This window comes from Kuraishia capsulata, genomic scaffold, assembly GCF_000576695.1.
Source record: "Kuraishia capsulata CBS 1993 genomic scaffold, Kuraishia_capsulata_scaffold_4, whole genome shotgun sequence".
In the NCBI taxonomy this organism is placed as follows: domain Eukaryota; kingdom Fungi; phylum Ascomycota; class Pichiomycetes; order Pichiales; family Pichiaceae; genus Kuraishia; species Kuraishia capsulata.
In genome coordinates, this window is record NW_019172953.1 from 1,533,849 (window position 1) to 1,559,637 (window position 25,789).

At 45.3% G+C, this 25,789-nt stretch overlaps 15 protein-coding genes across 15 annotated transcripts; 4 read left to right on the top strand and 11 right to left on the bottom strand.

The window, feature by feature from the left end:
- Positions 1-286: 286 nt before the first annotated feature.
- Positions 287-1,009, bottom strand: KUCA_T00003936001 (uncharacterized protein; the record flags this gene model as incomplete). Its single annotated transcript, XM_022602401.1, has 1 exon — positions 287-1,009. The coding sequence occupies one exon, from the start codon at positions 1,007-1,009 to the stop codon at positions 287-289; it is 723 nt and encodes a 240-aa protein (XP_022459948.1).
- Positions 1,010-2,261: 1,252 nt separating this feature from the next.
- KUCA_T00003937001 (uncharacterized protein) lies at positions 2,262-2,879 on the top strand (the record flags this gene model as incomplete). The annotated part of the gene is made up of 1 exon (XM_022602402.1): positions 2,262-2,879. The coding sequence occupies one exon, from the start codon at positions 2,262-2,264 to the stop codon at positions 2,877-2,879; it is 618 nt and encodes a 205-aa protein (XP_022459949.1).
- A 147-nt stretch (positions 2,880-3,026) lies between these two features.
- On the bottom strand, positions 3,027-3,653 carry KUCA_T00003938001 (uncharacterized protein; the record flags this gene model as incomplete). Its single annotated transcript, XM_022602403.1, has 2 exons — positions 3,027-3,302; positions 3,354-3,653. 2 exons carry the CDS (start codon positions 3,651-3,653, stop codon positions 3,027-3,029), a joined length of 576 nt encoding a protein of 191 aa, XP_022459950.1.
- A 576-nt stretch (positions 3,654-4,229) lies between these two features.
- Positions 4,230-5,018, top strand: KUCA_T00003939001 (uncharacterized protein; the record flags this gene model as incomplete). Its single annotated transcript, XM_022602404.1, has 1 exon — positions 4,230-5,018. The coding sequence occupies one exon, from the start codon at positions 4,230-4,232 to the stop codon at positions 5,016-5,018; it is 789 nt and encodes a 262-aa protein (XP_022459951.1).
- Positions 5,019-5,386: 368 nt separating this feature from the next.
- KUCA_T00003940001 (uncharacterized protein) lies at positions 5,387-8,476 on the bottom strand (the record flags this gene model as incomplete). Its single annotated transcript, XM_022602405.1, has 1 exon — positions 5,387-8,476. The coding sequence occupies one exon, from the start codon at positions 8,474-8,476 to the stop codon at positions 5,387-5,389; it is 3,090 nt and encodes a 1,029-aa protein (XP_022459952.1).
- A 306-nt stretch (positions 8,477-8,782) lies between these two features.
- Positions 8,783-9,304, bottom strand: KUCA_T00003941001 (uncharacterized protein; the record flags this gene model as incomplete). The annotated part of the gene is made up of 1 exon (XM_022602406.1): positions 8,783-9,304. The coding sequence occupies one exon, from the start codon at positions 9,302-9,304 to the stop codon at positions 8,783-8,785; it is 522 nt and encodes a 173-aa protein (XP_022459953.1).
- Positions 9,305-9,367: 63 nt separating this feature from the next.
- On the bottom strand, positions 9,368-9,721 carry KUCA_T00003942001 (uncharacterized protein; the record flags this gene model as incomplete). The annotated part of the gene is made up of 1 exon (XM_022602408.1): positions 9,368-9,721. The coding sequence occupies one exon, from the start codon at positions 9,719-9,721 to the stop codon at positions 9,368-9,370; it is 354 nt and encodes a 117-aa protein (XP_022459954.1).
- Positions 9,722-9,874: 153 nt separating this feature from the next.
- Positions 9,875-11,869, bottom strand: KUCA_T00003943001 (uncharacterized protein; the record flags this gene model as incomplete). Its single annotated transcript, XM_022602409.1, has 1 exon — positions 9,875-11,869. The coding sequence occupies one exon, from the start codon at positions 11,867-11,869 to the stop codon at positions 9,875-9,877; it is 1,995 nt and encodes a 664-aa protein (XP_022459955.1).
- Positions 11,870-12,228: 359 nt separating this feature from the next.
- On the bottom strand, positions 12,229-13,575 carry KUCA_T00003944001 (uncharacterized protein; the record flags this gene model as incomplete). The annotated part of the gene is made up of 1 exon (XM_022602410.1): positions 12,229-13,575. One exon carries the CDS (start codon positions 13,573-13,575, stop codon positions 12,229-12,231), a length of 1,347 nt encoding a protein of 448 aa, XP_022459956.1.
- Positions 13,576-14,217: 642 nt separating this feature from the next.
- KUCA_T00003945001 (uncharacterized protein) lies at positions 14,218-15,348 on the bottom strand (the record flags this gene model as incomplete). Its single annotated transcript, XM_022602411.1, has 1 exon — positions 14,218-15,348. The coding sequence occupies one exon, from the start codon at positions 15,346-15,348 to the stop codon at positions 14,218-14,220; it is 1,131 nt and encodes a 376-aa protein (XP_022459957.1).
- A 537-nt stretch (positions 15,349-15,885) lies between these two features.
- Positions 15,886-17,562, top strand: KUCA_T00003946001 (uncharacterized protein; the record flags this gene model as incomplete). The annotated part of the gene is made up of 1 exon (XM_022602412.1): positions 15,886-17,562. One exon carries the CDS (start codon positions 15,886-15,888, stop codon positions 17,560-17,562), a length of 1,677 nt encoding a protein of 558 aa, XP_022459958.1.
- Positions 17,563-17,609: 47 nt separating this feature from the next.
- On the bottom strand, positions 17,610-21,125 carry KUCA_T00003947001 (uncharacterized protein; the record flags this gene model as incomplete). The annotated part of the gene is made up of 1 exon (XM_022602413.1): positions 17,610-21,125. One exon carries the CDS (start codon positions 21,123-21,125, stop codon positions 17,610-17,612), a length of 3,516 nt encoding a protein of 1,171 aa, XP_022459959.1.
- A 666-nt stretch (positions 21,126-21,791) lies between these two features.
- KUCA_T00003948001 (uncharacterized protein) lies at positions 21,792-23,357 on the top strand (the record flags this gene model as incomplete). The annotated part of the gene is made up of 1 exon (XM_022602414.1): positions 21,792-23,357. One exon carries the CDS (start codon positions 21,792-21,794, stop codon positions 23,355-23,357), a length of 1,566 nt encoding a protein of 521 aa, XP_022459960.1.
- A 358-nt stretch (positions 23,358-23,715) lies between these two features.
- Positions 23,716-23,901, bottom strand: KUCA_T00003949001 (uncharacterized protein; the record flags this gene model as incomplete). Its single annotated transcript, XM_022602415.1, has 1 exon — positions 23,716-23,901. One exon carries the CDS (start codon positions 23,899-23,901, stop codon positions 23,716-23,718), a length of 186 nt encoding a protein of 61 aa, XP_022459961.1.
- Positions 23,902-24,555: 654 nt separating this feature from the next.
- Positions 24,556-25,326, bottom strand: KUCA_T00003950001 (uncharacterized protein; the record flags this gene model as incomplete). The annotated part of the gene is made up of 1 exon (XM_022602416.1): positions 24,556-25,326. The coding sequence occupies one exon, from the start codon at positions 25,324-25,326 to the stop codon at positions 24,556-24,558; it is 771 nt and encodes a 256-aa protein (XP_022459962.1).
- Between the last annotated feature and the right edge of the window lie 463 nt (positions 25,327-25,789).

Here is a 25,789-nt window from a genome sequence, read left to right on the forward strand (position 1 = left end):
AAAAGTTTGAAAGGTAAACATGCCCGATCTGGCGGGATGGGGCTTCGTTGCCACGGCAACCCGGGGTGAGGCTGACAACTGAGCGCCGCACGAGCCCCAAAGAGGGTAAAAATAATCCAAATGGAGCAGGGAAAACAGCGGGATACGAATAGACACCGGATGTAAACAGATGAAAACAGAAATATTCAGATTAAACACAAAACTTTAAAGCTTATCGAGAGGAATTTACAAAGAAAGTGACTGCCAGGGGATCCATAGGAAACCAACGAATGGTTGGCAATGCAGCTCAATCCCAGTGCCAGTCGATTTTCAACTCACCAACATCCAGGTCAGCCAACTTCTTGAATGCTGCAGGAGAAAAGTCGAGATCGACATCGGTACAGGATTCACAGGCATCTACCACCTTGACAGTTACAGAGTTACCGTTGTAAGAGGCAGTGATAGATTTCCCACATGCGGAGCTGATTCCGTCATTTGATTCTCCCAGAGAAGAGTAAAGAGTCTCTGCAATTGCGACAATGTAATCGTCAGCAGTTGAGCTGGTTCCACATGCGTCTGCACTTGGCTCGTAGTAGGTTCCACGGCCGGAGTATGTGGTGGAGTCAGTTGAACTTGAAGAAGAAGTGGACGAGGTAGCGGTGGAAGATTCGGTGGAAGATTCTGGGGTGGTTGAAGAGCTTGAAGCCGTGGATACTGGAGCCGTGGAGACTGGGGTCGTGGAGACTGGGGTCGTAGAGACTGAAGCTGTTTGAGTGATGACTTTAGTTGTAGTTTGAGAATCAGCCTCGCTGGTCTCAGTAGGGTCGCAGTCATCTCCAGTGGTAGTCACTGTAAGCAAAGTTGTAGGAGAGCCTGGCCAGTCACCGTCCCACTCAGTTCCATGGTGGTGATGGTGAAACCATTCATCGGCTTGTGTTGGGAATTCTGGCCATTCCTCGAAGTCTGATGCAACTTCAGCGCGGACAATGGCGAAAAGGGTCAAAAGGAGTGTAGATGTTGAAAAGCGCATTGGAGAACTGTAACTAAAAGTGGAGTTTCTAGTGAAAGTCTAAGTAAATATCGGATTGAATCGGTACTTTCCAGCCATATTTATACCTCTACACCTCGGCCAAACTTGCAGGTTCGAGATGTACAAGTTGTTCTGAAACACAGGGCATCTCGGCCTATGTTTTGTCCCGGTTCATTTGGTGATTGTACCTGTATGCACGTAATGAAGCCGGATTGAGGACGCATAATGATGTTATTTGGGTCTACAATGGGTTCTCACATGTTCGCTAGTTCTAGACTCTATCCTAGTGTTAAATTCAAAGGCGAATTTTCGCTATTTTCTTCGGTTGTATTCTTTGATCTAAGTTCATTCCAAGTCTTCTCCCATGTCTCCTTTCAGCTCCTGTGCCAGATCCACAAATCTGAATCGACCACTCAAACAGCTCGAACCAACAAGATCTTGCAGGTTTGCCCTCGAGTTTCCCGTTTCAATCTGCTCGAGAGCGTGTTTGCATGCAGGAATCCGCATTCTCCCCAGCAGAAAAACTGAACCGTTTGGTAGTCGGTACCGACGGTTTACTCATCATGCGCGAGGTGCATTAGCGAAGAGTCGAGATCTGGCGCTTAAACACGACCCCCTGCTGCTCCCTCTAAAATCAAGGAAACTCGAGTAAAAGTGCGTTGATATGAAAGTCTAGACTCCGTGTCATTGAGCGGAAACGTGTTTTGGAAAAAGAAAACGGATAAGCGATAAAAGTGCAGTCTGACTGAGAATCGTGTCAAACCGTGAGTGCCTATAGACTACCGCTGGGGTCCTTTCTGAGATCTGCAACTCCATCCGATAGTGCCAGATTTTGCTCCTGAAAGTGTTGCATTTCTTTTAGTCTGGTTTCTTTTTGAGGCATTTGGAGATTTAATTCCAATTGCCCGTATGGGTTTTGAAATGCTCCACACCGGCGTACCCCGTGTAGTAGCGAGAACTACCTCATCCCGGAATCCACAGAGTCTAGAACGAATAAATTTACCACTACTGAGAATCAGCATATCTTAAAGCTCACTGAAATCCGGTATTTCTTATTATCACCCATAATAACTCGAAAGCGCTCGTGTCTGAACTGTATCAACCATATCCACCCTTTTCGGACATTGACCAGCCAAGGTCGTGTGTGTAGCAGATGACCTGTCTTGAGTCTTGACACCGCACCGGTTTTTAAGGGCAAAACGTGAAGTGTTCAGGTACAGTGTTGAAGTGCGTGTGGGTGTGTTTTGTTTAGATGTCGTCGCGTTTGAGGAGAGTGTTGAAGAACTATGATACTGCCGGAAACACCGGTGAGCCGGTATATCTGGACAACGATGCTCAGTCGCGCCTCATTGCAGAACTGAAGAGCACACAGCCGTTTGGTATGGGAGGCGAGTTAACTGATTCGGGAAAGATTATTATCAAGGCGTCAAAAGCGGCTCAGTTACTGTTCGTCCTGCTGAACTTGTTGCTTGTTACTGTTCCTGTTTACAGGAAGGGAGTCAATGCCATTTACAGTTCTGCCTCGTGTCTGTCTATGCTAACATCAGCATTGATGATCCAAATACACTTTTTGAACAGATCGAGCGAGCAAAGTCTCGCAAGCAAAATGGTGAATGAGAGACTGATGCCCGTTCTGGTTTCACATGGTGTTGATGACCGCAAGCTCACCAAATTCAACTATGTTCTTTCAACCTTCATACTCGTTTCTAAGGCTAGGACTCTGTTTTCAGAGTTTGTGCCGTCCGAGTGTGTGTATTTGTTGCCATTTATGTTTGTATATGGAATTCACTCGACTGCAAATGACATTGAAATAATAGACAAGGGAATCAAGAGTTTAGAGCGGGCTAGATATGACTATAAGGAAGCCTGATACGGGGGGAAAGGATGATATGTCTATGAAGAGGCAATTAATGATTATATCCACTTCCAGTTTATCTGAGATGTTACAAGCAATTCTGGAAGGGAAACCTCTTCAATCGCTGATTTTGAGATTTTTCTTGCGTGCGATCACGAAGGGTTATAGCCGCAATACCTCCTTTGCCACGGCCAAATTGAGTACCTGACCAGCACAAATCTCGTCGCCGTCTCCGGATTTCTTCCGTTTCATGAGCAGGTATTTGAGTCTTCCTTGGGCAGAGTTTGACAATGTGGCCATGATCTGAATCATGTTCTGCCCCTCGGTCACCTGTCTTGAGATTTGCAGCAGAAAGCCATGATTTATCTCCTCGTTAGACTGCTGGCCGCTGAGAGAACTGCTTATTGAATATAGGTAGTCAAAGTTGTCACGAAATAGCTACGAAGTCAGTACATGGAACCGTCATAAGGGATCATTGGTTTGTCTTACCTTGCGGGCATGGAACGAAAACACCATCGGAAATTGTGTTTCTAGAGCCATCGCATTGGATACCATAAGATAGTTCACAAGCTCAACCAGTTCAAATGTTGGACTTTTTGGTGAACCACCCATGGAAATGTCGATCCGGACTCCTATTTGAACAAGTTGGTTCAGCAAGACTGGACCAAAACTGAGATCTTTGTTGTCGATACCGAATCGGTGCAAAACCATGGGCGTGAACAAACCACAAGTCACCAGAAATCTCAGGCCAGATTCGTCAGTCAGACAAGGGCTCAGTTCCAGGTTCATGGCCTTCCAGTACTGCCAAATAATGTTAGTCGAACGCTTTGTCGTGGTCCCATGATCTGTATCACTCACCTGTCCTGTTGTAAGCAGATGTGATAGCAGCTCTACCAATGCCTCGTGATTCCTCTTCTCAATAGGAATTCCGTTAAGAACTATGTCTATTTGTAGCTTTAAATGTCAGTCTTCGCGCATTATTAATACTCCTCGAACTGGTCTATCATACAACAAACGGGGAGCCAGGAAGCGTAATGAGTGTATGGTTTTCATGGTCAAACGCGCCAGAATCAGACAGAACCACCCAAAAACTGCTTTCGAGCACGTTGGTGGCAGAAACGACCCGGATTTTCTTTGATTCTTGGAAGTTTTCGCACATGGTCTTGTTGTTACCTTGTTTCTTTGTTCCCAACTTTGTGGAAGGAAGTGTGGAGAAGGTAGTGCAAAGCATATTAGAACCTGGAACCGGAGTTACCCGTCTAGCTTCCGACTATGTACGAGAAGCTGCTAGAGATGAGGCTCATCGGAACGTAACAGACTTGATGTTTTCATTGAAAAAAATCGGTTCGACTGAAAAATACCGTCATGGCTCAGAGGCAGCTTTTGTTAGAAACGCCTAAGGCATTGGTCTATACTAAGCTTCAGGTGCTCAAACGGCTACCACAGGGTAATATCCTCTCACCCAATCCCATTGCCAGTTTGGAAGTGGAGTACTATAGAGATGTGCCTATACGACATGCGTACGCGTCTTTGTTCCGCCATTTTGTGAGATTGAAGCCACTTGTCTCATCTAGAAAAGATATCCGAGAGCTTTACGTGCGATTTGTCAAACTGAGATTTGTTGAGGACTATAACCTGCGAAGGTTACTGGTGCTTGGTGATTCCTCATTGCCTGCTCTACAGAGGGAAGAGATCCTGGACCGGGCGATAAGGACTTTGAAGTTTTGCGTCAACGCATGGATTGCTGAAGAAAGGACCACCGAAGGTGTTATTCTGAAAAATATACTGGACTATCAGTTCACGGAAACACAGGCCAAAGGAGTGGGTGGTGCTAATGTTCTCTCTGCGGACAAGTTTCGGGCGGGTTACAATCTCGAGAGACAAATGATGAGATTCGATCTGGAGGCTCGAGGATTCTCTAAACAAGAGGTTGAAGATGCCCTAGAACGAGAACGGAAGAGTCTTCCGGTGGAGTATTACAATTGGTTGCTTGAAGCAGACGATACGGAAAGAGAGCTGAGTGAAAGGCGACGGGTGCAAAAGGAACGGAAACAAAATAAGGGCGATATACTTGTAAAACTTCATAATTTGGGAAAACGGGAGTTCGAAAAATGCTTGGTGATGATGAACGAGACCACTGGTTTGCTATTATGAGACGTGGGAAGTCATACCAGATAGTGAGCTTGAGATCCGGCAGTGGAAAACGGGGCAAGTGGTTTGATGCTGTGAGATTTATGTACCAGTGGTGGTTGACGTGACGGGCTGATTGTTATTGGTATGTATGTCTATGTCGTTAACTGATTGACAATGAGTGAATGAGTATGGGCATGTACAGTTTGGACAGATCTGGACTGCTACAAAAAAAAAATTCAAAACTTTTGAATCGTCGTTTATTCGGTAAAAAATGTAAAACTGAAAAAAGTAGCTAAGCAATAAATATGGATATACTCCTATAGTATGGTACAGTGGTAGGTGGAGTAGGTAATACTGGGTGCGAAGAAAGATGTGTCCTTTCGTCTTTCTCACCAACCTAGAGAGTTTGCAGAAGCAACCGGCTGACTGATGGCTGGAATGTAAGTACTCGTCTGAGACATCTCCTTTGAAGAGGCTGTCACAGAGCCAGATCTGAACATCCTACCCAGTCCGTATGAAGAGCCATCTGCCAAAGACACCCGCGATCCAATTGGATGGTTGATAGATCCAGTGGGATGGTGAAGAGAGCCATTAGAAGACTCCGTAGAATTCAAATGACTGTAATTGTCTTCTTGGAGCAAACCACGGTTGTCCTGGTGGTATTCGTTGAGGGCCGCCATCTTCTTCGCTCTCTTCGACCGGTAAAACAAAATCAAGAATGCAACGTAGGCAGACACACCAACTACCGAGCCAATAACAACTCCAGTGACACGTCCTCCAGATGAGGCAAATCCCGATGCTGTAGCGGCATAGCTCTCTCCGTCGATGGAACCAGATCCGTTGCTAAGGTCAGCGCTACTGGAGGATTCGTCGTCAGAGGCCTCTGATGAAGAAGCAGCCTCGGCATCGCCTGAAGGCGATGAAGAAGTGGAACTGGAAGGCGTCGTGTTTCCAATCAATCCCGTCAATGGAACCTGGCAATCAATTAACTGCGCTAACGCACTCTGGGTCTCGTCAGTATTGGCATACAGTTCGGATGTGACGTTACTGATGTAATTCTGTAAGTCAGCGACCAGGTCTTTCACGAAATAAATCTCAGCAACAGTGATAATGTAGTCCACATCCGTTGCAGTGTATGGAACCAACTGTTTCACCACAATCGAAGAGAGATCGTATTCACTCGAGGCAAATGGAAAGGTGATCACTCCAGGTAGATACTCAAATACCTGCGCCGATGAAAGTGAACTTTGCACAACAAATGGATAGTTCAAGCCCTTTTTGAAACCGACTGAGATCAACATATATTCAGCGTCAGGAACCTGTGTTTCGGCTGGAGTAATTGCCTTTGGGAGAGCACTGGTGTACACCGATGTGGTTGCTGAGGTAGTTCCGGTTCCAGTGGTCGTCGCAGCATCTTGCGTTTGGAAGATGATCGATTGGGGCAACCAGTTAGACGAAGCAGTGGTAGTCACCTTCGAACCTGGAATGGTATAAGCGGTCGAAGCTGTCAATGCAGATTGACCGGTCACAGTTGGAATTGTTCCAGTGGTGAACTGCATCGATCCAGTTGAAATAATAGTGTTGCTGGAAGAAAATGCAGAAGTAACTGTACCAGTCGACGATTCTGAAAGAGTCGTAGTTCCAGTATTACCGGACAAATCCGTCACAGATGAGGTCAAACTCTTAGGCAAAGCAGCAGTTCCGTTAGACGCTGTTGTAGAGAAGATATCAGGCTCTGCGGGTGTGTAAGACAAAGTAGAACTGGTAGAGGCCGCAGCTGTTCCTGTAACACTCGCAGAGCTGTCCGTTTCGTTCAGAGCAGATGTGATAATCGGAACGGCTGCTGACGAAGATGATGTTATCAGGATAGTTGAGGATTCAGACGGAGACAACAAAAACTGCGATGAAGTCTCTGATGAGATATCTGATGACGTCTCGGAGACAGGCATAGATACAGACTCAGATGGGTCGAATTCCGCGGAAGAGTAAGAGACTGAATCAGCGGATGAGGACACGATCTCTGAAGAGCTCGCGGTAGTAGCAGTAATTGTTGGAAGAGGCGACGACGTTGATGACAAGGTCGAGGAAGCGATTTCGGTTGAAATCGGCAATGATTCCGCAGATGTCGCCGTTGGCACACTTGATGAACTGGAAAGTTCTGGATAATCAGAAGTAAAAGTCGAGCTATCAGTTCCTGAACTAGAAGCAGTCGAAGCAGTCGAGCTAACTGTTGCCGAGCTGGATCCACCGCCAGTGATGGTGCTCGAATCTAGAGATGAGCTTGAAGCATCAGATGACGAATCCGTTGATGAAGATCCAGAAGCGGGAGCACTCGAGGTGACTTTGGTGGCCGTTGAGTAGCTGTAAGGCAAGGGTGACGAGTAAACCTCTGAGTCGCTAGAAAGATCTGTGGACGAATCCGAAGCTGATATCGAAGCAGACGTAGTCGCACCAGTAACAGAATCCGAAGATGTAGAAACGCTATCAGTGTAGCTCGCAGAGATTGTGCTAGAACTAGACACATCATCTTCTGCTTCTGTACCAGTTTGTAATGAAGAACCTTCCGAAGTGGACGTTATGTCATCGTCAGTGGCTGTGGCTGTTCCAGAGCCAGCCAAGTAAAGTCCTCTGGGTAGTGAACTTGAAGAAGTTGAGGATTCTTCGTTGCCGGTAGTTGACACGCTTGAGCTAGTGTCGTCTCCAGAGGTAGTCGAGGCATATGCCGTGGTTTTGTAAGCTGGCGATGAATATGTGTAAGCCGGCGATGAATATGTGTAAGTGGCGCTAGAAGCAGGGTCTGTACTAGAGCTAGTATCCTGACTAGAACTGGATTCCGTGTTAGTGGTAGTCTCAGATTTAGAGCTAGAATCTGTGCCAGTGGTGGTGGCATCAGAACTAGAAGTTTGACTAGAACTAAAATCCGCATCAGTGGTAGCCTCAGAGCTAGAGCTAGAGCTAGAATCTGTGCCAGTGACATCAGAACTAGACGTTTTAGAACTTGCACTCGAACTCGAACTCGAACTTGAGCTCGAACTTGACCTTGAAGTCACAGTCGAACTGGAACCCGAACTAACACTAGAAGAAGATCTTGCGAAATAAGCTTGAGGCTTTGAAGACTCGCTTGTGCTCGCGCTGTCTGTGGCTGTTGGCTCTGCAGAATCAGTCCATGAATAATCGGAAGCAGTCGACACAGACGCGTAATCAAAACCCGACTCCTGGTCGAGAGATGTGTGGTACGACAAGGACGAGTCCGAGTCGGTGGTTGCGTAATAAGCAGCCGGTGTCGTAGAATTGATGTAAGTATTTTTGGCCTCTTCATCCCTCTTGAAAACACCAGCGAGCTGCCGTATGTGATGCTGTATTATGTTGTTCTGTTGTGCCTCGCGTTCGTCGTTGGAGAGTCTGAAGAACTCGGGTATCGTCAACGAATTGACCGCCACCAGTAGCAGGAACAGTGCTATCAGGCGTTGTGAAAACATGGGAAGATATTAAAGCCTTGTTCCGGGTGAGATTCAAGTCAATCTATGAGCCACGTAATTCAGGAAGATGCAAACGTCCTTCGGTACTTTAGTACTTCAGTGTGGTTCGATGTCTTCGTATATCTTCCGTACGAGCCAGCGAATGCTCGTATAAACCAGTACGAGTTATAATGCTCGCAGAAAATAAATAGAACAAGAAGAAAACAGGAATAAAGCAGTAATTCAACAAGGCAGTAAAAACCAAGAATCAAAAGGCTTTGTGAAGTCTTTCAAGTTTTGAGAATCCGGAAGGGGTATTGTAGATCTCTATGGTGTTTGTTGTGATGTTGTGGATTTGAGTAACAAGACCGGGAATCGCACGAACCAGAATAAAAGAGTGTGGTGGTTGGTGGAAAGTGGTTTGTGAGTCTTGCAATTCGCAACGAATCTTGCTCTGGGTATATAGCGAAGGGTTGGTTCAAGAAAGAGAGAGAAACAAAGGGCGAACTGAATTGATTGTTTGGCAAAGGTGAGTTTTTTTGCTGCGAGCCCTAAGGTTTGGAAGGGGTCAACGCATTCCGATGCTGTTTTGATCTGCACACGAAGTATTCCGAAAGCGGGAATTTGCCTGCAGGTGCGGAAGTTTTGCGAGTGTTTCAGGCTTTGTGGAATGAATATGATTGCCGCCAAATGAAGCGAACTATAGAGCAGTTCGTCCCTAGTGTATTGTATTGGTTGAATGTCCCTGAGGGTTACGGGGTGTGGGTGAAACTGAAGAGTTGTAAAATTATACAGCTGGAACAGGCGATATGTGACTGTACTTGAAACTACTGGCTTTGCTGGGTACATAGAGTGGTGTGAGATTTTCTGACTCCGATATTCAGTCAAAACTACGCACGCCAACTTTAAATCTCAAATATTGCCGTTCTGATGACTTTTTGTTTTGGCTATATCGCTTCCGTGCCTGGTGGGCACTGTCTCGGAATTTTTCAGGTGGAGAGGGGAACTATTAATAGAACTGTAACCCACTAAGAAAACCGGTCTAATTTGGTGGCAACATACTAGGCTCACTTTACACTGGCATCCAAACCTCGTGATAGGTTTGACATTCCTTCCTTTGTAGCACACTGAAATCGCCTCTGTCTCTTTATTGTTGCTCCGTAGCGCGCTTTGTTCCCCCATCAGGGATGGCTTAGCACGCGGACTTGTGGCACGCGTCCGGGGTGTGAGGTCTAGACTAAAAACATTTGAGACACGCACGTGCATTGTTTGTGTATGTTATACTGCATTAGGATATGGTATTGATATTTACAGTTTAGGTACATAAACCACTAAAGTTTGCGTTAAAGTTTGCGTTAAAGTTCGCGTCATAATTTACAGAGATTTATATTTTTGTAGTAGCAATTTGATGCCAGTTGGTTATTCGCTCATTTCAGACAACTCCAACGACACAGTCTCGAATATGGAGTCCATGGCCACACTGGCATCCTCGTCCAATGTTTCTTCAAGCTCCTTGAGAAAGGCTGCGAATTCTGGACTAGTCTTTCCAGAATAATAATGCCTCGTAACATAGTTGAGGATGAACTCCACGAGTGAGTCTTCAGGCATTCCGAGCAGTTCTTCAACGACGGCTGCGATCTTTGACTCCACCTTCGGAATAATTGGCGATGGCAGATGTGATTGGGAAGGTTGGTCTTTTGGTTCTTCCTCTTCTTCTTTGTCCTTCTTCTTCAATACCAACTTCACCTTCTCCTTTGTCTCACTCGCCTCGTTCGCTTCGCCAAAGGTTGAGATGAAATCGGTGGCTTCACTCTGGCTCTCAAGCATCTTCCGCTCCTCCTCTCTGTCCTCGTCATCCTGCTTACCTTCTTGTGCCTTAACAGAAAGTCTGAAATTCACATAATTGACGTGTTTCACATAATAGCTCTCCAGGTTCTCGTCAATCTTGTTCTTTCCATCAACAACATTCTCCACGAAATCCTTCAAAAATTGAGCTCTCTTTTCGGGAACCACTGTGCCTTCGTAACGCCCATGTTCAGTCGTATTCTCAAACTGAAGCAGATTTTTGTGGCGTGTTAAGTCGCGGGTCTTTACTGCATCCAGCCTATTCTGATATAATCTCTGCTGTCTCTGTTCGCGTTGCTTCTTAGCATCAAGCTCGTACTGATAGTCATCAACTGTCTCTAGCTCCTCGTCTTCTGCCTCTTCTTCTGAAACATCCTGGTCCACGTCCATATTGGATCTCGACCTCTGGATATCCTGGAACAACTTCTTCACACGCTGCCTTGATTTGCGCTTATCAGAAAGCAACTGTTTCTCACGCTTTTGTTTCTCTACCCTCAAGACCGAAAGTCTGAAATCAAGAATATCTCTTTCCGCCGACTCCAATAGATCAGGTGCGATGTCCACCAGTTCTTTGGGATCAATTTGGTAGTTGGTATACTGCTCCTCTAAATCTTGAAGCTTTCCTATGGTAGCGATTGCATGCGGTTTCAGCTCGTTCCTTGAGACCTTGATGAGTCTTGCGACATGAGCGGTCAAGCTTTGGTGGATGTCTGCAATAGATTCAGCGTGTTCCACGCCATCAGTCGGCACAATTGCCTCTAACTTTTCAAGTAAACTCCTGGTGCCTGGCTGTAGCACAACCTTCAACTTAGCAACAGCCTCTTTATCGTCGTCTTTGCCTATCGCCCAACCTTCCAGGGCACTTTCAATCAGCTTGAGAGTCAAAATATCTGCAAATTCAAGAAATATACACCTCAACTCAATATATTCGTTCTCAACAAAAGTCCACCTGTAGCCCAAATTCAATTTTTCCACAGCCTCGGGCTTCAGCTTGGCAATTTCGACAGTGAGAGTATGGTCCAGCCACGCCTCTATCAGAAGCTCCGATCGTATGAGTGAAGATGGGATGTTTTCCAGCGAAATTGTCAGTAGCTTTTCCTTTTTGGACTGGAATTCGAAGTCAGAAACGTTGACGAAATGAATAGTTTCCTTGTTCAAGTGAAGATCATTGTCTTCTTCATTTTGTCCATCCATGTTCACATCTCCGTCTTTATCATGAGCTTCTTCAGTGCCATTAGTAATCTGCTCTGAGGAATCGTTGAGATCCGAATCACCACTGAAGGCGTTGGAGAGTTTCTGGAAGTTCTTGAATTGGAGGGCTTCCAATGCACTGCTTGAGAGTAGATAGTCTGTTCGCTGAGGGATCTTTCTCAGAGGTAGCTTTGAGACTCTATTAAGGGAATTGGAGCTATTAGGCAAGGGATGGTAATATATTTGTACCATTTTGATGTGTAAATGAATGGTTGTGACTTTCTTGCAAGGTGTTTGGTTGAGAGGTATGTCTCTTGGAGCATGGCTCATGCCAGAAAAACCTGTTGGTTGTGTAAAAATCAAATATCCGCCGCACATTATCCACCTGCAGATAGAACCGCAGAATCGGAAAATACATATATGCAAAGATTGGGTGTTTTGTTTTGTTTTGTTTTTTTGGTATATTATTATTTGGAAATCACCGATGCATGTTAAGTGCTCTCCAGTATAGAAAATGCGATCTTGGTTTCGGCTTGCTTAGAGGTCAACAAGTACTCATTGAAGAGCACGGTTTTCTCAGATTTCAAGGATTTTCAAGAATATACCCAAACGATCATGAAGCCCATACTTTTTCTCACTAAAATCTTTTTTTGATTTTTTTTTTGCATTAGTTTATTCAAATAAAGTATTAGATGCGTAAACTATACAACTATACAAATCACCAGTGATTTTTGCCATCAGCTACTGAGCCTCCGCTGCTTTAAATGTCTTTTCGAAACAGCATGTTGACGGAGATTGAAGAAGCCTATCAAAAGCAAAGCCACCAGACTCAAAAGTGCAGTAAGCTTGAATGCCGAGTTATAGCATTCTCGTCCTAAGTCACACACCATCAGTTTAATTGTCTCTTTTGCACCATCGTCACCTCCACCAACCACAAGGCTGAATTCCTTGAGAGTAACATGAGAGTCATACACACGGCCAAAGTACCCTGCCAACACCATGTTCGGAATGATCGTGAAAACGTTAGTGATTCCCCAATTGAATGAGAAATTTGTCAACCCCCAGATATCGCCTACAATAATGGGAAGGATGCAGTATAGGAAACCATAGCCGAAACCTAGCAAACTGGAGGTTACTCCCACAGCCTGTAGACTGGAGACAGTAGCACCCAATATCTGAGCAGAGAATATGAGCACGCCAGGAACGAAGAGCAGCCAAGTTCGAGACCAATGCAATGTTGAGCTGAAAATGTCTGCTAATAAACCACTCGAAATTCTTCCAGTACACGAAGCAAGCGAAATGATGCCCACTTGAAGCTGCTGTTGCTGCTGTACCAGGATGGAGTAAGTGGCCGTATGCTGGGCTATAAATTTGGAGTCCCCAAAGAGGGAAGTCACCACATAGCCAACACTATACACATACATCTGACCAATACCTGCTATGACGGAAAGTATTGTAGCCAGAGCCCAGAATTCTATTTGCTTGAACAAAGGCCTGGAGGCCGTGATATCGTGGTCTGGGTTCTTAAAGCCAGCTATCGGCATTGGGTTTCCGGCCTGTCTCACCGGGGTAACTGTTCCCGAACCAAAGTTGGTCAGCTCTATCGAAGCGGATGCCCGTGGGGTGTCGGTGCCTATTCTGTGGTGGATGTGGCTTGATCTATCACAAAGACAAATCATTGGCCCACACAGTGCGGCGACGATCAACGACGAGGTCGACAGAAACCCCAAAAAACCAGCCGTATCACCTGGATAAAACCGGGATCCCACAGCCGAATAGCACATGGCACTAATACCATACATGGCAACCGGAAGTGAGGTTGCGAGACCTCTAATAGAAGGAAAGGTCACCATACAGCACTTGATGCATGCGGCATTAATGAAGGTGGATCCAGATCCAACACAGAACAACAAAAAACAAGTGTAAGGCACACTAGAGTAGGCCTCTTCAAACTGCTTTCTAAACAGGTAGTATCCAGAACCAATTGCCAAAGAGCCAGACACAATTGCTAGTGAATAGCCAGTCTTATCAACAGTAACACCAGCAACAGGTCCCGAGAACAGCACGCCCAGCGTGCCTAGCATCGCCGCCCGTGACGATTGAGTGGCAGTGTAGCCAAGCCTACTCGCGACTTGAGGGCTATAGGCAGAAAATATATACAGGGTTCCGCATATGACACCTAGAACGCGTTAGTAATGATGTATGCGACTCGGGAAAGTGAAAAACACGCACTGATAAGTGAGCACGATAGCAACACCAGCGCCCGTCTTAAAGCGTGCATTTTGGATTTGGCACGTTTAAGAGGAGAAGCAGGAAGCTGATTGGAGATAGAATTAAGCAATCAGATTTTGGTAGCAATACGGAGGACCCTGAGCAGATATTTCAGGGTATTTCAGGACTTTAGCACGGAGTTTCGCAGCGGCGTGCGCGCACCACCGCGTTCATGTCGCCAGCCGAGGGATTGAGGTGGGGTTCGGAACCGTTGGTTTTGGGTCGTGTGACTGAGATTAAGTTGCACCAGATTTCACTAAATGGCACTAAATTTAATTTGCGAAAAAAGTCAAGACCATGTTGAAAGGCTGTTATATAGCAATTGTAGTTAAATGGTTGCTTTTTCGTGTTGGAGAATCAGATTTGATTAATCATTACGTTACTTAATCCATGCAATTATCAATCTTTGGTTATAGATTGTCATCGGTACTCGTCTCAACCGTGCCAGGGTGCCCTTATTTCGACTCGGAGAGCTTGAAAACAATTTTCTCCGCAGAAACCTTGTTGTTACGGAGCAAAGAAAATGCCTCGTCGACACTACTCAGACCATCGTGAAGAATTCTCAAAGGCTGGTGCTGAATAGTACCATCCTGGACAAACGGAACGATGTTCTTGTAGAACTTGAGATGGGCTTCTGCAATCTCCGGGGAACTCTTCAGAACAAAATCGTCCCCCAGTTCTTGATCTTCACCTCTGGCTAAATACACTAAGGTCTTGGTGTATTTGGCATTCTTCTTGGGGTTCTTGAGAGCTGATCCCTCCAAGAATAACAAGTTATCAGCAACGACTGGAGTGGAGTCTGTCAAAGAATCGTTGACAGCGTTCCAAGTGTCTAGGTTAGCAACGGTATCGTAACCATAGACTAAAGAATCTCCGGAAAAGGCCTTTATCTGGGAAACAACATCAGAGTCATGGTAATCAAAAACAGCATCAGCTCCAAACGATTTCAACGAAGACTCGTGCTTCTTACTGGCAGCTGCAACTACCTTGAGGCCATAGACCTTCTTTGCGACCTGGATTGCCAGAAGGCCAGTAGCCGTGGCACCACCCCAGATCAAAACCGTTTTGTCCGCATTTTTGGCCTTGTCAAAATCCAGGCCAAATGCATAACTGTAAGTTAGACCCACCGTGAAAATTCCTAGGTTGATAGCCGCTGCTCCTTCGAATGTATCCACCTTACTAGAGGGATACTCGTTAACATCAGCACCAAGAGTCTTGAGCTTTTTAGGGTAACGAAATGTCAGATATGGATCTACGACACTGTACTCCTTGAAAAGACCAACATGGGGCTTCTTTTTGTTTCCACCACGGTCGAAAGAGCTGACGTGATCACCAACCTCAAACCCTTTGACGTTTGCTCCAATCGCAACCACTTCCCCGGAGACGTCAGAACCAGCGAACGTCCCTTTTGCTCCCCAGCCACCCAGAAAATGTTTGTAGTCAGTTGGATTGGTCGCAAAAGCCACTGCCTTGATCAGAAGCTGGTCGGCATTAGGCTGGGGAATTTCATACGAAACCAGCTCAGTGAGCTTTTTGTCTTCGGACGAGCCGGAATAGGCCACAGCCTGTTGAGTTTGAGAGGACATTGATGATGGAGAAATTGACTGAAAGAAAAAATTGTAGGAAATACAATAATTGATGTTTGGATTTTTAATTGCAGAGAATTGTGTTAAGAAGATTGGAGAAACAGGAGGAAACGGGGTATATATATTCTTCGGAACATTGCACGAATTAGTCAACCCATGCACCCGATAGCATCATTTGCGGGCAGGGTTCAAAACATTTCGCAATATGCTAATTGCTTCCAACGGCACGATTATTAATGCACCCCACAAGAGTGCAACTCTAACTTTGCTGTGAGCGCCTTTCAAGAATGAAATCCCATTTGTGTAAGTAATGACGTTGGAGCAACGCATGAGGAACAGCACACGAGACTTGGCACCGCAGTGCGGCTCGGTCAAACTGCTAGAATTGACTGGGTGAATAATGTTGCATAAGCCTGTCAAATTTCAGTAGGGCGAACATTGGCCTTCCAAGAAGCGGCTGCCAGTTTGTGATAACGTACACGAAGTTCAACTGTTACAGGGACAAGACGCGTTTTCGTGTTGTGGAATAGAATATCAATGGTGGTGGCATCAAGTATGGAATCGGCCGAGACAGAGCCGCTTTTACCTGTTCTGCCCATACCGATTGACATACTGGATGACATCCCCGTCAAAGTACTCAACATAGATACCCCAGATGCGGATCTGGTGGAGGATGCGAACGGGAAAACACTGGTGGTGAGGCCGTTGATTCCGTTAGACGAGAGCCTCCCACACACTCGGATCCTGGATCTTTATTCCACTTCGATTTTATTTCTGGCGCGGATGATGGGATCTGGCATCTTTGCAACCCCCAGTGGCATCTTCACGGACTGCCAGGGTTCGGTGCCTTTGTTTTTGCTGACATGGATCCTGGGTGGAATTATCGCACTCAGTGGCCTATCGCTATATCTTGAACTGGGCTCTCTGTTACCTGTAAACGGGGCCACCAAGATATTTCTCGAGTACATCTTCCCTAACCCAAAGTTTTTAGCCAGCGTTGTTTTTGGCTGCTTCACAGTACTGTTTTCGTTGTCCTCGACCAATGCTATTGTTTTTGGCGAATACGCGAGATACTCGCTTGGACTTCCTAGTGATGAGTACGAATCCAAGAAGCTGGGAGTCTTGCTTATTCTTTTTGCCGTGATATTGCACGGTATATCCAGGAGGTTTGGCATTCTGGCACAGAACCTCATTGGAGGTGTCAAATTGTTTCTGCTATTTATCACCACCGCAGTTTGTCTTTATGTTCTAATTCTGCCCAGCTCAGTCACAAATATAGAAAACAATCTTTCAAGAGCAGACTTGGTGCGATTTCCAGATTTTTCGAAGTTCTCAGGATCTTTGTACGCTAGTGCAGTCTTGAAGGCTATATACTCCTTCGGAGGTTGGACCACTGCTCACACAGTCCAGAACGAAATCAAAGATCCTATACAGACACTGAAGGTGGCTGGTCCATTGTCGCTTGGTATCATCATGGTTGCGTACATGTTGATGAACGTCTCATATTTGGTGGTGATCCCCCATGACGAGCTTTTGGGCAAGGGCCAATTGGTTGGTGCTTTGTTCTTCACCAAGATTTTTGGGAGAAAGTTGGGAGAGCTGTTTTTATCCTCGATAATTGCAGTATCAGCTGCTGGTAACGTCTTTGTGGTGGTTTATTCAGATTCGAGACTGAACCAGGCCGTTGCCAGAGAGGGTTTCTTACCGTTCTCCAAAATCCTACTCTCGAACAGACCATGGGGATCACCTCTGGCATCCATATTGCTTCATGGTTTGATATCATCTCTCGTGATCTGTTTGCCTCGTGCAGAATCCGGAATATACAATTACATCGTCTCCATGCAAATATACCCAAACCAGCTGTTCCATGCGATCCTGTCAGCAGCGCTGCTGTTCAAACTTCGTCCCAGATTTCCTATGATCAGGGCTCCACTGAGGGCACCAACAGCTCTCATTTACTGTTGTCTGATTGGGAGTTTGTCAATTGTGATTTCGCCCTTTCTACCATGGGGAAGTCAGAGAGATCAGAGTTTTGCTTTGGTGGGCCTTAGCATTTTGGGTCTTGGCGCTGTTTACTGGTTGGTAACTGTGGTGATCCTGCCTCGAGTACTTGACTATCAGATTATTCTGAAGAAACAGTTTGACAAGTATGACGGGATGGACTACTTTGTATGGACGAAAAGTTACGATAGAGAGGAACTCCCTCATGCGTAAGCGCAAAATTAGTATTAAAATGTGATGCACACCAATAAGCTGGTATTTCATTTCAACGTAGTAACCATCGAGGTACCATCTTGGAATCTGGTTCTGAAGATCCTATTGGCATTCGAAAACATACCATCCTTCAAAGACACAATGATGAATTGCGAACCCTTGAACCTGGTCTTGATCAGATGTCCAATGTTTTGCGTGTGACTTGGATCCAAAGCAGCATCAACTTCATCCAGAATGTACATTGGAGCTGGTTTGAATTGGAGCAATGCCAGAATCAAAGAGAGAGCAATCAAAGACCTCTGTCCACCTGAAAGTTCCACAAGACTCTCTTTCCAGACCTTTCCCAGCTTGACTTTTACCTCAAGACCCTGAGAGACATCCATTCCTTCGGGTGGTTCCAACTTTGCAAATGCTTGTGGTAGCAGATCGCCAAAGATTTGCCCAAATTCAGTAGAAACTTTGTGCCAAGTTTCCACCAAAGTGGTGCGTTTGTACTCATTCAGTTTGGTCAGAGTTTCCTCGATCTTGGATTTATCCTTCTCAATCGTCTTGATCATATTTTTCAAAGACAGCTCTTTTTTCTCAACGTTTTCAATCATGCTCATAATGTTAGTGTTGACTTTTCTCCTCATTCCCTGGAAACGGTCTTCTAATTTGGAGATTCTAGCTTCGCACTCTTCCAAGTCAATATCTGGAGTTTCTTTAAGCACACTGGCCACCTCATTTTCATCAGCAACCCATTCATTATCCTCAATCAAAGTTTGCAATTGTTTCTTCAAAGAGTCTCTGACAGACACGTACTTCTCCAGGTCATTCGTTAGCTTCTGGAGTTCTAACTTTTTGGCGTTCGACTCTTTCGTCTTCCTATCCAGAACAGACTTGATATCGTGGACTTCTTCATCTATGCTCGCCATTTTTGCTCTCTCTGCTTGCAATCTATCGCTGACGGTGCTCAATTGCGCCTGCAGTTCAGCGATTGATGCCTCAAGATCATGAATCTGAGATTGCAGTTCGGTAATGGATAATTTGCTCTCCTCAACGCTCTTTGTCAAAGCTGCAAGATCATCGACTACCTGGTCACTCTCATATTGGGCTGACTGGTAATCACTGAACTTTGTTTCCAAAATATCTTCCAGCTTCGCTATGTTCTTAGCAAGACCGGAGATTTCTGACTTCAGCTCCTCGAGCTTCTGGCCTTTATTAGAGTTAAACTCCTTCATGTCCTTCTCAATATCGTTTATTTGCTTTTCAATTTGGGACATCTGAGCTTCTTCTTCTTTAACCGATTCTTTGAGGGACTCGATCTCTTCCTGACTGGCCTGCTGCTTTTTTAGTAGCGTAGCCGCCTGATTCGATTCCAAAGACCTTTCGATAATGCTAAGCTGATGCTGAGCAACATTGTACTCCTGCTGCAGCGACTTTGTCTGCTCACTCAACGCAGAAAGCTCATTCAATTCTTGGTCAATGTTTTGAAGCTTTGACTGCAACACCTTGACTTTTTGGTTGACCTTATTGAATCTCTGAATCGCGACGAGCATCGAAGATTTCGATCTTCTGGCACCTCCAGACAACCTTCCACCTGGTTCATAGGTATCACCGTCCACAGTAACACACATCGTTCTGATCTTTGGATGGAAAGCAATCTTTTCAGCAGTGTCACCATCACGACACACAAATTTACCTCCAAATACAAACTGCATAGCTTTCGCGACTTCAGAATCGTACTCCACCAGATCAATGGCAGCCTCAACATTACCTGGGCAAAGTTCTTTGGCAAGGTCCACCACCCTTGGATCAAGGTTTCTGACAGAAATTTTGTTCAACGGGATGATACTCACACGCTTCTTCAATTGACCTTTGTCGAGAAGCTGAGAACCGGTAACATCAGTGTCCACAACCACGAAATAAAGCCTTCCTCCAGCAGCGACTTCCAGGGCAGAAGCGTAGTCCAGACTCTCATCACTAACTGAAAACAACTGAGCAGCAACACCTTTGACCGACGAATCGTTGAAGTTGGGGGATGGTTTTGAGTAGCTGAAGTCCAATCTTGAAAGATTCCGTTTCAAACCTTCAGCATCTCTACGAGCATTTTGAAGATCTTTTGAGACCAACGCCCTTTCTTGCTTCAGAGATTTGAAACGGTCCGGATCAAACCCAATCTTGCCGAGCTTATCATGAAGTGCCTGACACGTTTGTTTTTGAGATTCTTTATTATGCATGAGCTCTTCAATTTCTGATTGAGCAGACTTGACTCTGGCTTTATTAGAAGCAATCTCCTTCTGTAAGTGGCTTATCTGGAGCTGAGACTGCTTCACCTTGACACCACTATCAGACAGTTGCTTGCGAGCATTCTGGAGCTGTCCAGTGTATCCGCTCTCTGTAGATCCAGACGACGAGAGCCCGGTCGATAATGTAGACAGCAACTCTTCCTTGGATTTATGAAGCTTCTTGCACTCATCCAGTTCCAATTCGGTAGCGGAATGGGCTGACTTCAACGCATCCAACCCACCCTTACCAGATTGCAGCGTTCTGTGAAATTGCTGAACCTGGGTTTCCATCTGTTGCTGTTTTATTTGCTCTTCCTTGAGATTCTCAGCTTTCAAGTCTCTTTGAGTAAGCAGTCTTGAAATGTCATTATTCAAGGTGGTTTCACGAACCTCAAGATCCTTGAACTGCCCACTGTTACTGAGTTCACTCTGCTTCTTTCGTAAAGTCTCTTGAAGGTCCTCTTCCAAAGATCCAATCTCAACAGCGAGTGTTTCACATTGTGTTTTCAAGACAGTAGAGTTTTGTTCGCGATTGCTCAACGAATCCACCAACTTCTGATACTTTGCGGAAACCTGTTGATATCTATGAGCAGAGACAACACGGGTGAGTCTCTCCAGATCAGTCTGGGTATCCTGGTATTCCAGGAAGAACCTTTTCTCACTTCTCAGTTTCTCCAGCTTTGGCTCGATCTCTTCCTTCAAGATAGCACCGATTTCAACCAGCTTCACATCCTTTTTTGCCATAGTCTTTTCAGCCTTCTGTCTGCGATCCTCAAACATTTTCGTACCGGACGCTTCCTCAATCAGAGACAAAATCTCAGCAGGCTTCATGTTCAACACCTTTGTGATCTTTCCCTGCATGATCAAAAAGTTTGGATTGTTGATGTTCAATTGAATACTTTGGAATAACTGCAAAACAACTTGCTGTTGTGCTTTTCTTCCGTTTATCAGATACTTTGAAGTTCCTCCTAGTGCGACCTGCCTTGTTACACTGATTTGTGGAGTATTCTCGAAACCAAATGGCGATTTCGACTTATCGCTATTTTCAAAGACAATAGTAACACTCGCTTTCGTAACACCAGCCTGGCCTCTTTTATATATCAGATCTTGCAAATTGGAAGCTCTAACCACAGACATACTGGCGATACCGAGAACAAAACATATGGCATCTAGGATGTTGGACTTTCCCGATCCATTCAGACCGGTGATGGCGTTGAACTGCTCATCCCAGCCAGATATAACGGTTCTGGCAGCATATGACTTGAAACCGTCAATAATGAGCTCCTCTACTCTCATCCTGCTCGGTGGGAAATAAAGATGAAGGTTGGCTTGACTGGTGCGTGTTTTGTTTTGATTTTGAAGAATAGAAGGTCGTGTAACGTGTTTGTGTGGGACACTACCTCAAATCCATATTGTGGAGAGATGGTTCAGATAAGGCTGTGTATTCAACTGCCCGAAGACTTGTGATCAATGATTGTTCGATGCCATTTCCAAGTGGAATCGCGTATAGCTGATAGACAAGCCTTCTCTGAAAGCACTAGGAGAACTATTTTGGACAATGCCTGAGATCGACCGACGCACGCCATGATTACAGACCTGTCCAGTTTGGCTCAAGCTAACTACATTAGCAAATCACCTGCCGCTATCGGCAATGCCCCAGGCCCATGGTACTCAACTTAAAACCATTCCAACCAACTTCCTATTCACAACAAGTAGTCAATTTGAATAAAAAGAACACCCGTGCTCCGATACATCCACTACAATCACAGAAATTTCCCACCAATCCCGTAATTTGCTCGTTGAGAAGCTTCCTCAAATAGACTTTTATCCTGGTACCGGCACGCTGCTTTGAACCGTGCAATAACGGATAAGGTTTCCCAGTTAAACATTAAAGCTGTTGTATTTGCCATTGTGTTCTTCCCAGGAGCTTTTTTGAAAATTCTCCCCAAAAGATACATCACCATGCCTCAACCAGCCATATATTCTCATATCACGTCCTATACAAGAATCAACTTTGTGGCATTCTTGGTTGCCTCAATGGCCAATATTGCTGTTATGGTGTTCCTCGGGGCCACACAGAGCTTCTTCATGACCGATGCTTTGGGAATGGAGGAAAAAGTGGGAAGTTACTTGGGAAGACTGACCTTCTACGACCAGCTGGTGGTGATCGCATTGACACCTTTTGTTGGTGTGTGCTGCGATAGGATAGGCTCCAGGTATCTAGAAGTGGCAGGCTTGGCCATAATGGGGACTGCTTTGTTGGGAACTGGGTTTTTCGCGAACTCCGTATTTCCAGGAATGCTTATCTGGAGACTGCTTTTTGCGGTCGGAGCAACTGCTTCAATGAGTGTTGTTAGCGTAATGTTGATTGAGTACAATAACTCTGCCCTCGGACTTGGTAAGCTGGCACAGACCTCTATCGAGACCTCTATCGGACTGGCAGACCAAACACCCCCAGAAGAGAATTTGGAAGAACAACCCACTGATGAACCTCCTTCTCAGGCAACTTTTGGTGAGCTGAACGAGTTGAACAAAACACGCAGGGAAGGAAAACGGACCTCTGTGCTGGGCATTGCCAGTGGTGTAGGTGCAGTCTTTGCGGTGTTGTTTCTTTTGACTTTGCCTGTTTATTTTGGTCAGACTCAATCAAAGAAAGATGCCATCAAGAGCTCCTACAAGGCTGTAGGGCTGGTTACGACTTTACTGGCACTGATTCTATTCAAAGGTCTTTACAAGCACGAGAACATATACTCGCCTGAGGAGGAACCCGACCAGCTTGGAGAGCTCAGAGCAAACCCCACCGAAACAGAATCTGCTACCAATGCTCTTATGTATGGAACTAAGAAGACCCACGAGACGTATTTGCTCGCGGTGAAGCATGGATTCAAGCTCAGCTTGCAAAACCCATTGCTATTCCTGGCCTACTTTGCTGCTGTTATGGGGAGATGTACCACCATAACAGTGACACTGTTCCTTCCTTTTTACATCAATAAGTATTTCTACAGTTCGGGAAAGTGCTCTGTGGCAGACGCGGAGCATTGTCGTGAAGCATACATTCTGTCATCCATATTGTCTGGCCTAACTAACACTTGCGCCTTGATCTTTGCGCCTATAGTGGGAGTGCTGATAGATAGGTTTGGAAATCATGTGAACAATCTACTTGTTGCAAATGTGATAGGAATCATCGCGTTTGCTGGTATGGCATTTATCCGGACCCCAGATCACAGTGTTTGCATATACATTCTTGCGTGCCTCATGGGCGTGGCTGAGATCAGTTTTATCATAATGTCCATGACCATGATCTCCAACATCAGTTCGCAGAAGAAGTTCTTCCAGAACAAAGGGTGCATTCTTGGAGTGTCCACTCTGATTGCGGAGATTGGAGTGATGACCACCACCAGAATAGGAGGGCTGATCGGCGACTCATCTCCTTCATTCCCCTTCATGCTGATTGGGAGTGCGGCATTGACGTTTGTTGTTGCTCTGTTGGTGATCAAGCGTACAACGCAGGACGTGACATTGACGTAGCCATGACAATACTGCGAGCGGTATGTTACTGTGGGTTTTTTAACTGAGTGCTTGCGGTGAATGTTTGGAGTATTACTTGAGCGTTTTGACATTCCAAACGAGAATTCAGGATTCAAACTCTTCATGAAGTGATGCAGCTAGATCTAGAATCCAATCGAAAATAATCACCTAGCATGGCAACTAAGTACCAATACCAATCAACGATTTTGACTGAATGCCATACCTCGAACTACACTTATCTGTTCGTAGCAGATGCAAACGTTTTATTATCAATATCAAACTACCAGATAGCACTAACTATGCAGATAACCTGACCTGTTAACACCAAAATTTCTCGGCTTCATACTCCCAACTCCATCTAAGTCTCCTTCTTGGCAGCAGCAAGGGTCTTAGCGGTACCGTGCAAAGCGTATCTGTGGTTACGACGGAACTTGGAGTCAACACCCTTCAAAGATGGGTATCTGTGAGTTCTTGGCTTCTTGATACCGTTACGGTGAGCCTTCTTGGTTTGGTTGTGAGCCGTGTGGTTCTTTGACTTAGCCATTTCTAGAGAAGCTGTTAGTATGAGCTGTAACTGACAATGCAAAGAGAGCAAGCGCAGTCATCGTAAGGATCTGTAGTAGCAAATTGAATGGGTTGGACATGTTCCCTTTGTGAATTGTCAAGCTAACATCATAGAATTCTCCTGATGTTCCTCAATAACCTCCAACAACCAGTTTGAATTGGCGAATGAATCTTTAAAGTCTCAGATCATCCACATCAACCTTCAGATTGGTCTTATTTGCAGTTTTGATCTTTGTTGCTGACGTAGACATCCATCTTGATAAATTATTCACCTTCAACCATGATCACACCTGATTCCAAACGGTTCTGGTGCTAAAGAAATTCCAGTAACAACATTGCAATACTCTCTCTCCAAATGTGCTAGATAATCATGTACATACCGATTAATTTGGTTTCTATGTGGTTTATACATGTAACTGAATGAATCTTCTTCAGGAAGTGTTAAGGGAAGACCCATGCCGTCGGGGCAAATTTCAAAGGGTTGCAGCCCTGAATAAAGTCACGTGATGTAATTCAGACCCTCTCGTATTTCTATCATCCTATCTCGTATGCATTGTTACAGCATATAAATGCCTATATTATCTGATTGGGATTAAAAGGTTCATGATGGGTTAAATCGGAATAATTACGTAGTTTAAGCGGAAATGGCCTTGGCCCTTTTGGCGATCTTGTCCTGGGCCTTAGCACCCATGACACCACCACCCCAGTGTCTTCTACTATCCTCGTACTTCTCGGTGAAGTTGGCATTGACAGTCGAGATCAAAGTGGCCAAGGCAGCCTCATCCTCTGCCCTGACCTCGGTGAGGGCAGCGACAGCTGCGGTCTTCAAGTGAACCAAAGTTCCGAGTCTGGCCTTACCCTTCACAATAGCATATGGAACACCCATCTTCTTGCACAAAGCTGGCAAGAAAACGACCAACTCGATTGGGTCGACATCATTTGCGATTAGCACCAGCTTGGCCTTCTTGTTTTCAACCAAGGAGACAACGTGGTTCAAACCGTACTTGACAGAGTATGGCTTGCTCGAAACGTCTTCCTTCTTCTTTCCGTCAGCAATGGCAGCAGCCTCCTTTGTGAGTCTTTCCTTCTTCTCAGCACTAGACTCAGGTCTGTACTTGTTGAAGAGCTTGAAAGCCTCAGCAGCGGAGTTTCTGTCCAAGGTGTTGGAGAATTGGGCGATGGATGGAGGAACCTTCAGTCTCAACGACAGAATTTTCTTCTGGCGCTGTAATCTGACGTATTCTGGCCATTTCACGAAACGAGACAAGTTGCGCTTTGGTTGGATCGCCTGACCTACACCAAAGTTTCTTGGAGTCGACTCAAAGAGAGGGTTTTTGCTGGAGTTAGAGCTAACTTTTTTGCTGGCTAAAGGAGCTGGGGCAACTTTCTTTGATGGCTGGATCATTGAGGGGAAATTGTTAATAACAAAATTCACGTTTGGAAGATTCAAAAGGATTTCCTTTCACAGTTCTTCCAACCTCTACAGTTTCTCAGGAGAAACTCAGCCTGTAATGTTCAAGAAAGCATACACATTCGATCAGAATATTGTATGGATGCTCTTCTGAGCGTGATTGAAACATCAAAACTCAGAAGATACTCCTAAAAGTTAAAGGTCATATAATATAAAGAACGAAAAATATATGCTCCTTGAACACACCGAGGACTGTCAAATTGAGGAGGGAATCTACGTGTGTTCGGGAGAGATATCTAACGAATCTTTATCCTTTAGCCAGAAGACTAAAACATACCATTTTGATAGTGCAATATAGGAAATTGTCGATATTTGGTTGGTATTCCTGGTGCAAAGCCAGAGGAAAGAGAGAGGAAAAGTTTTTCAGAAGACCACCGACCGCTAGATTTCTAGCGTG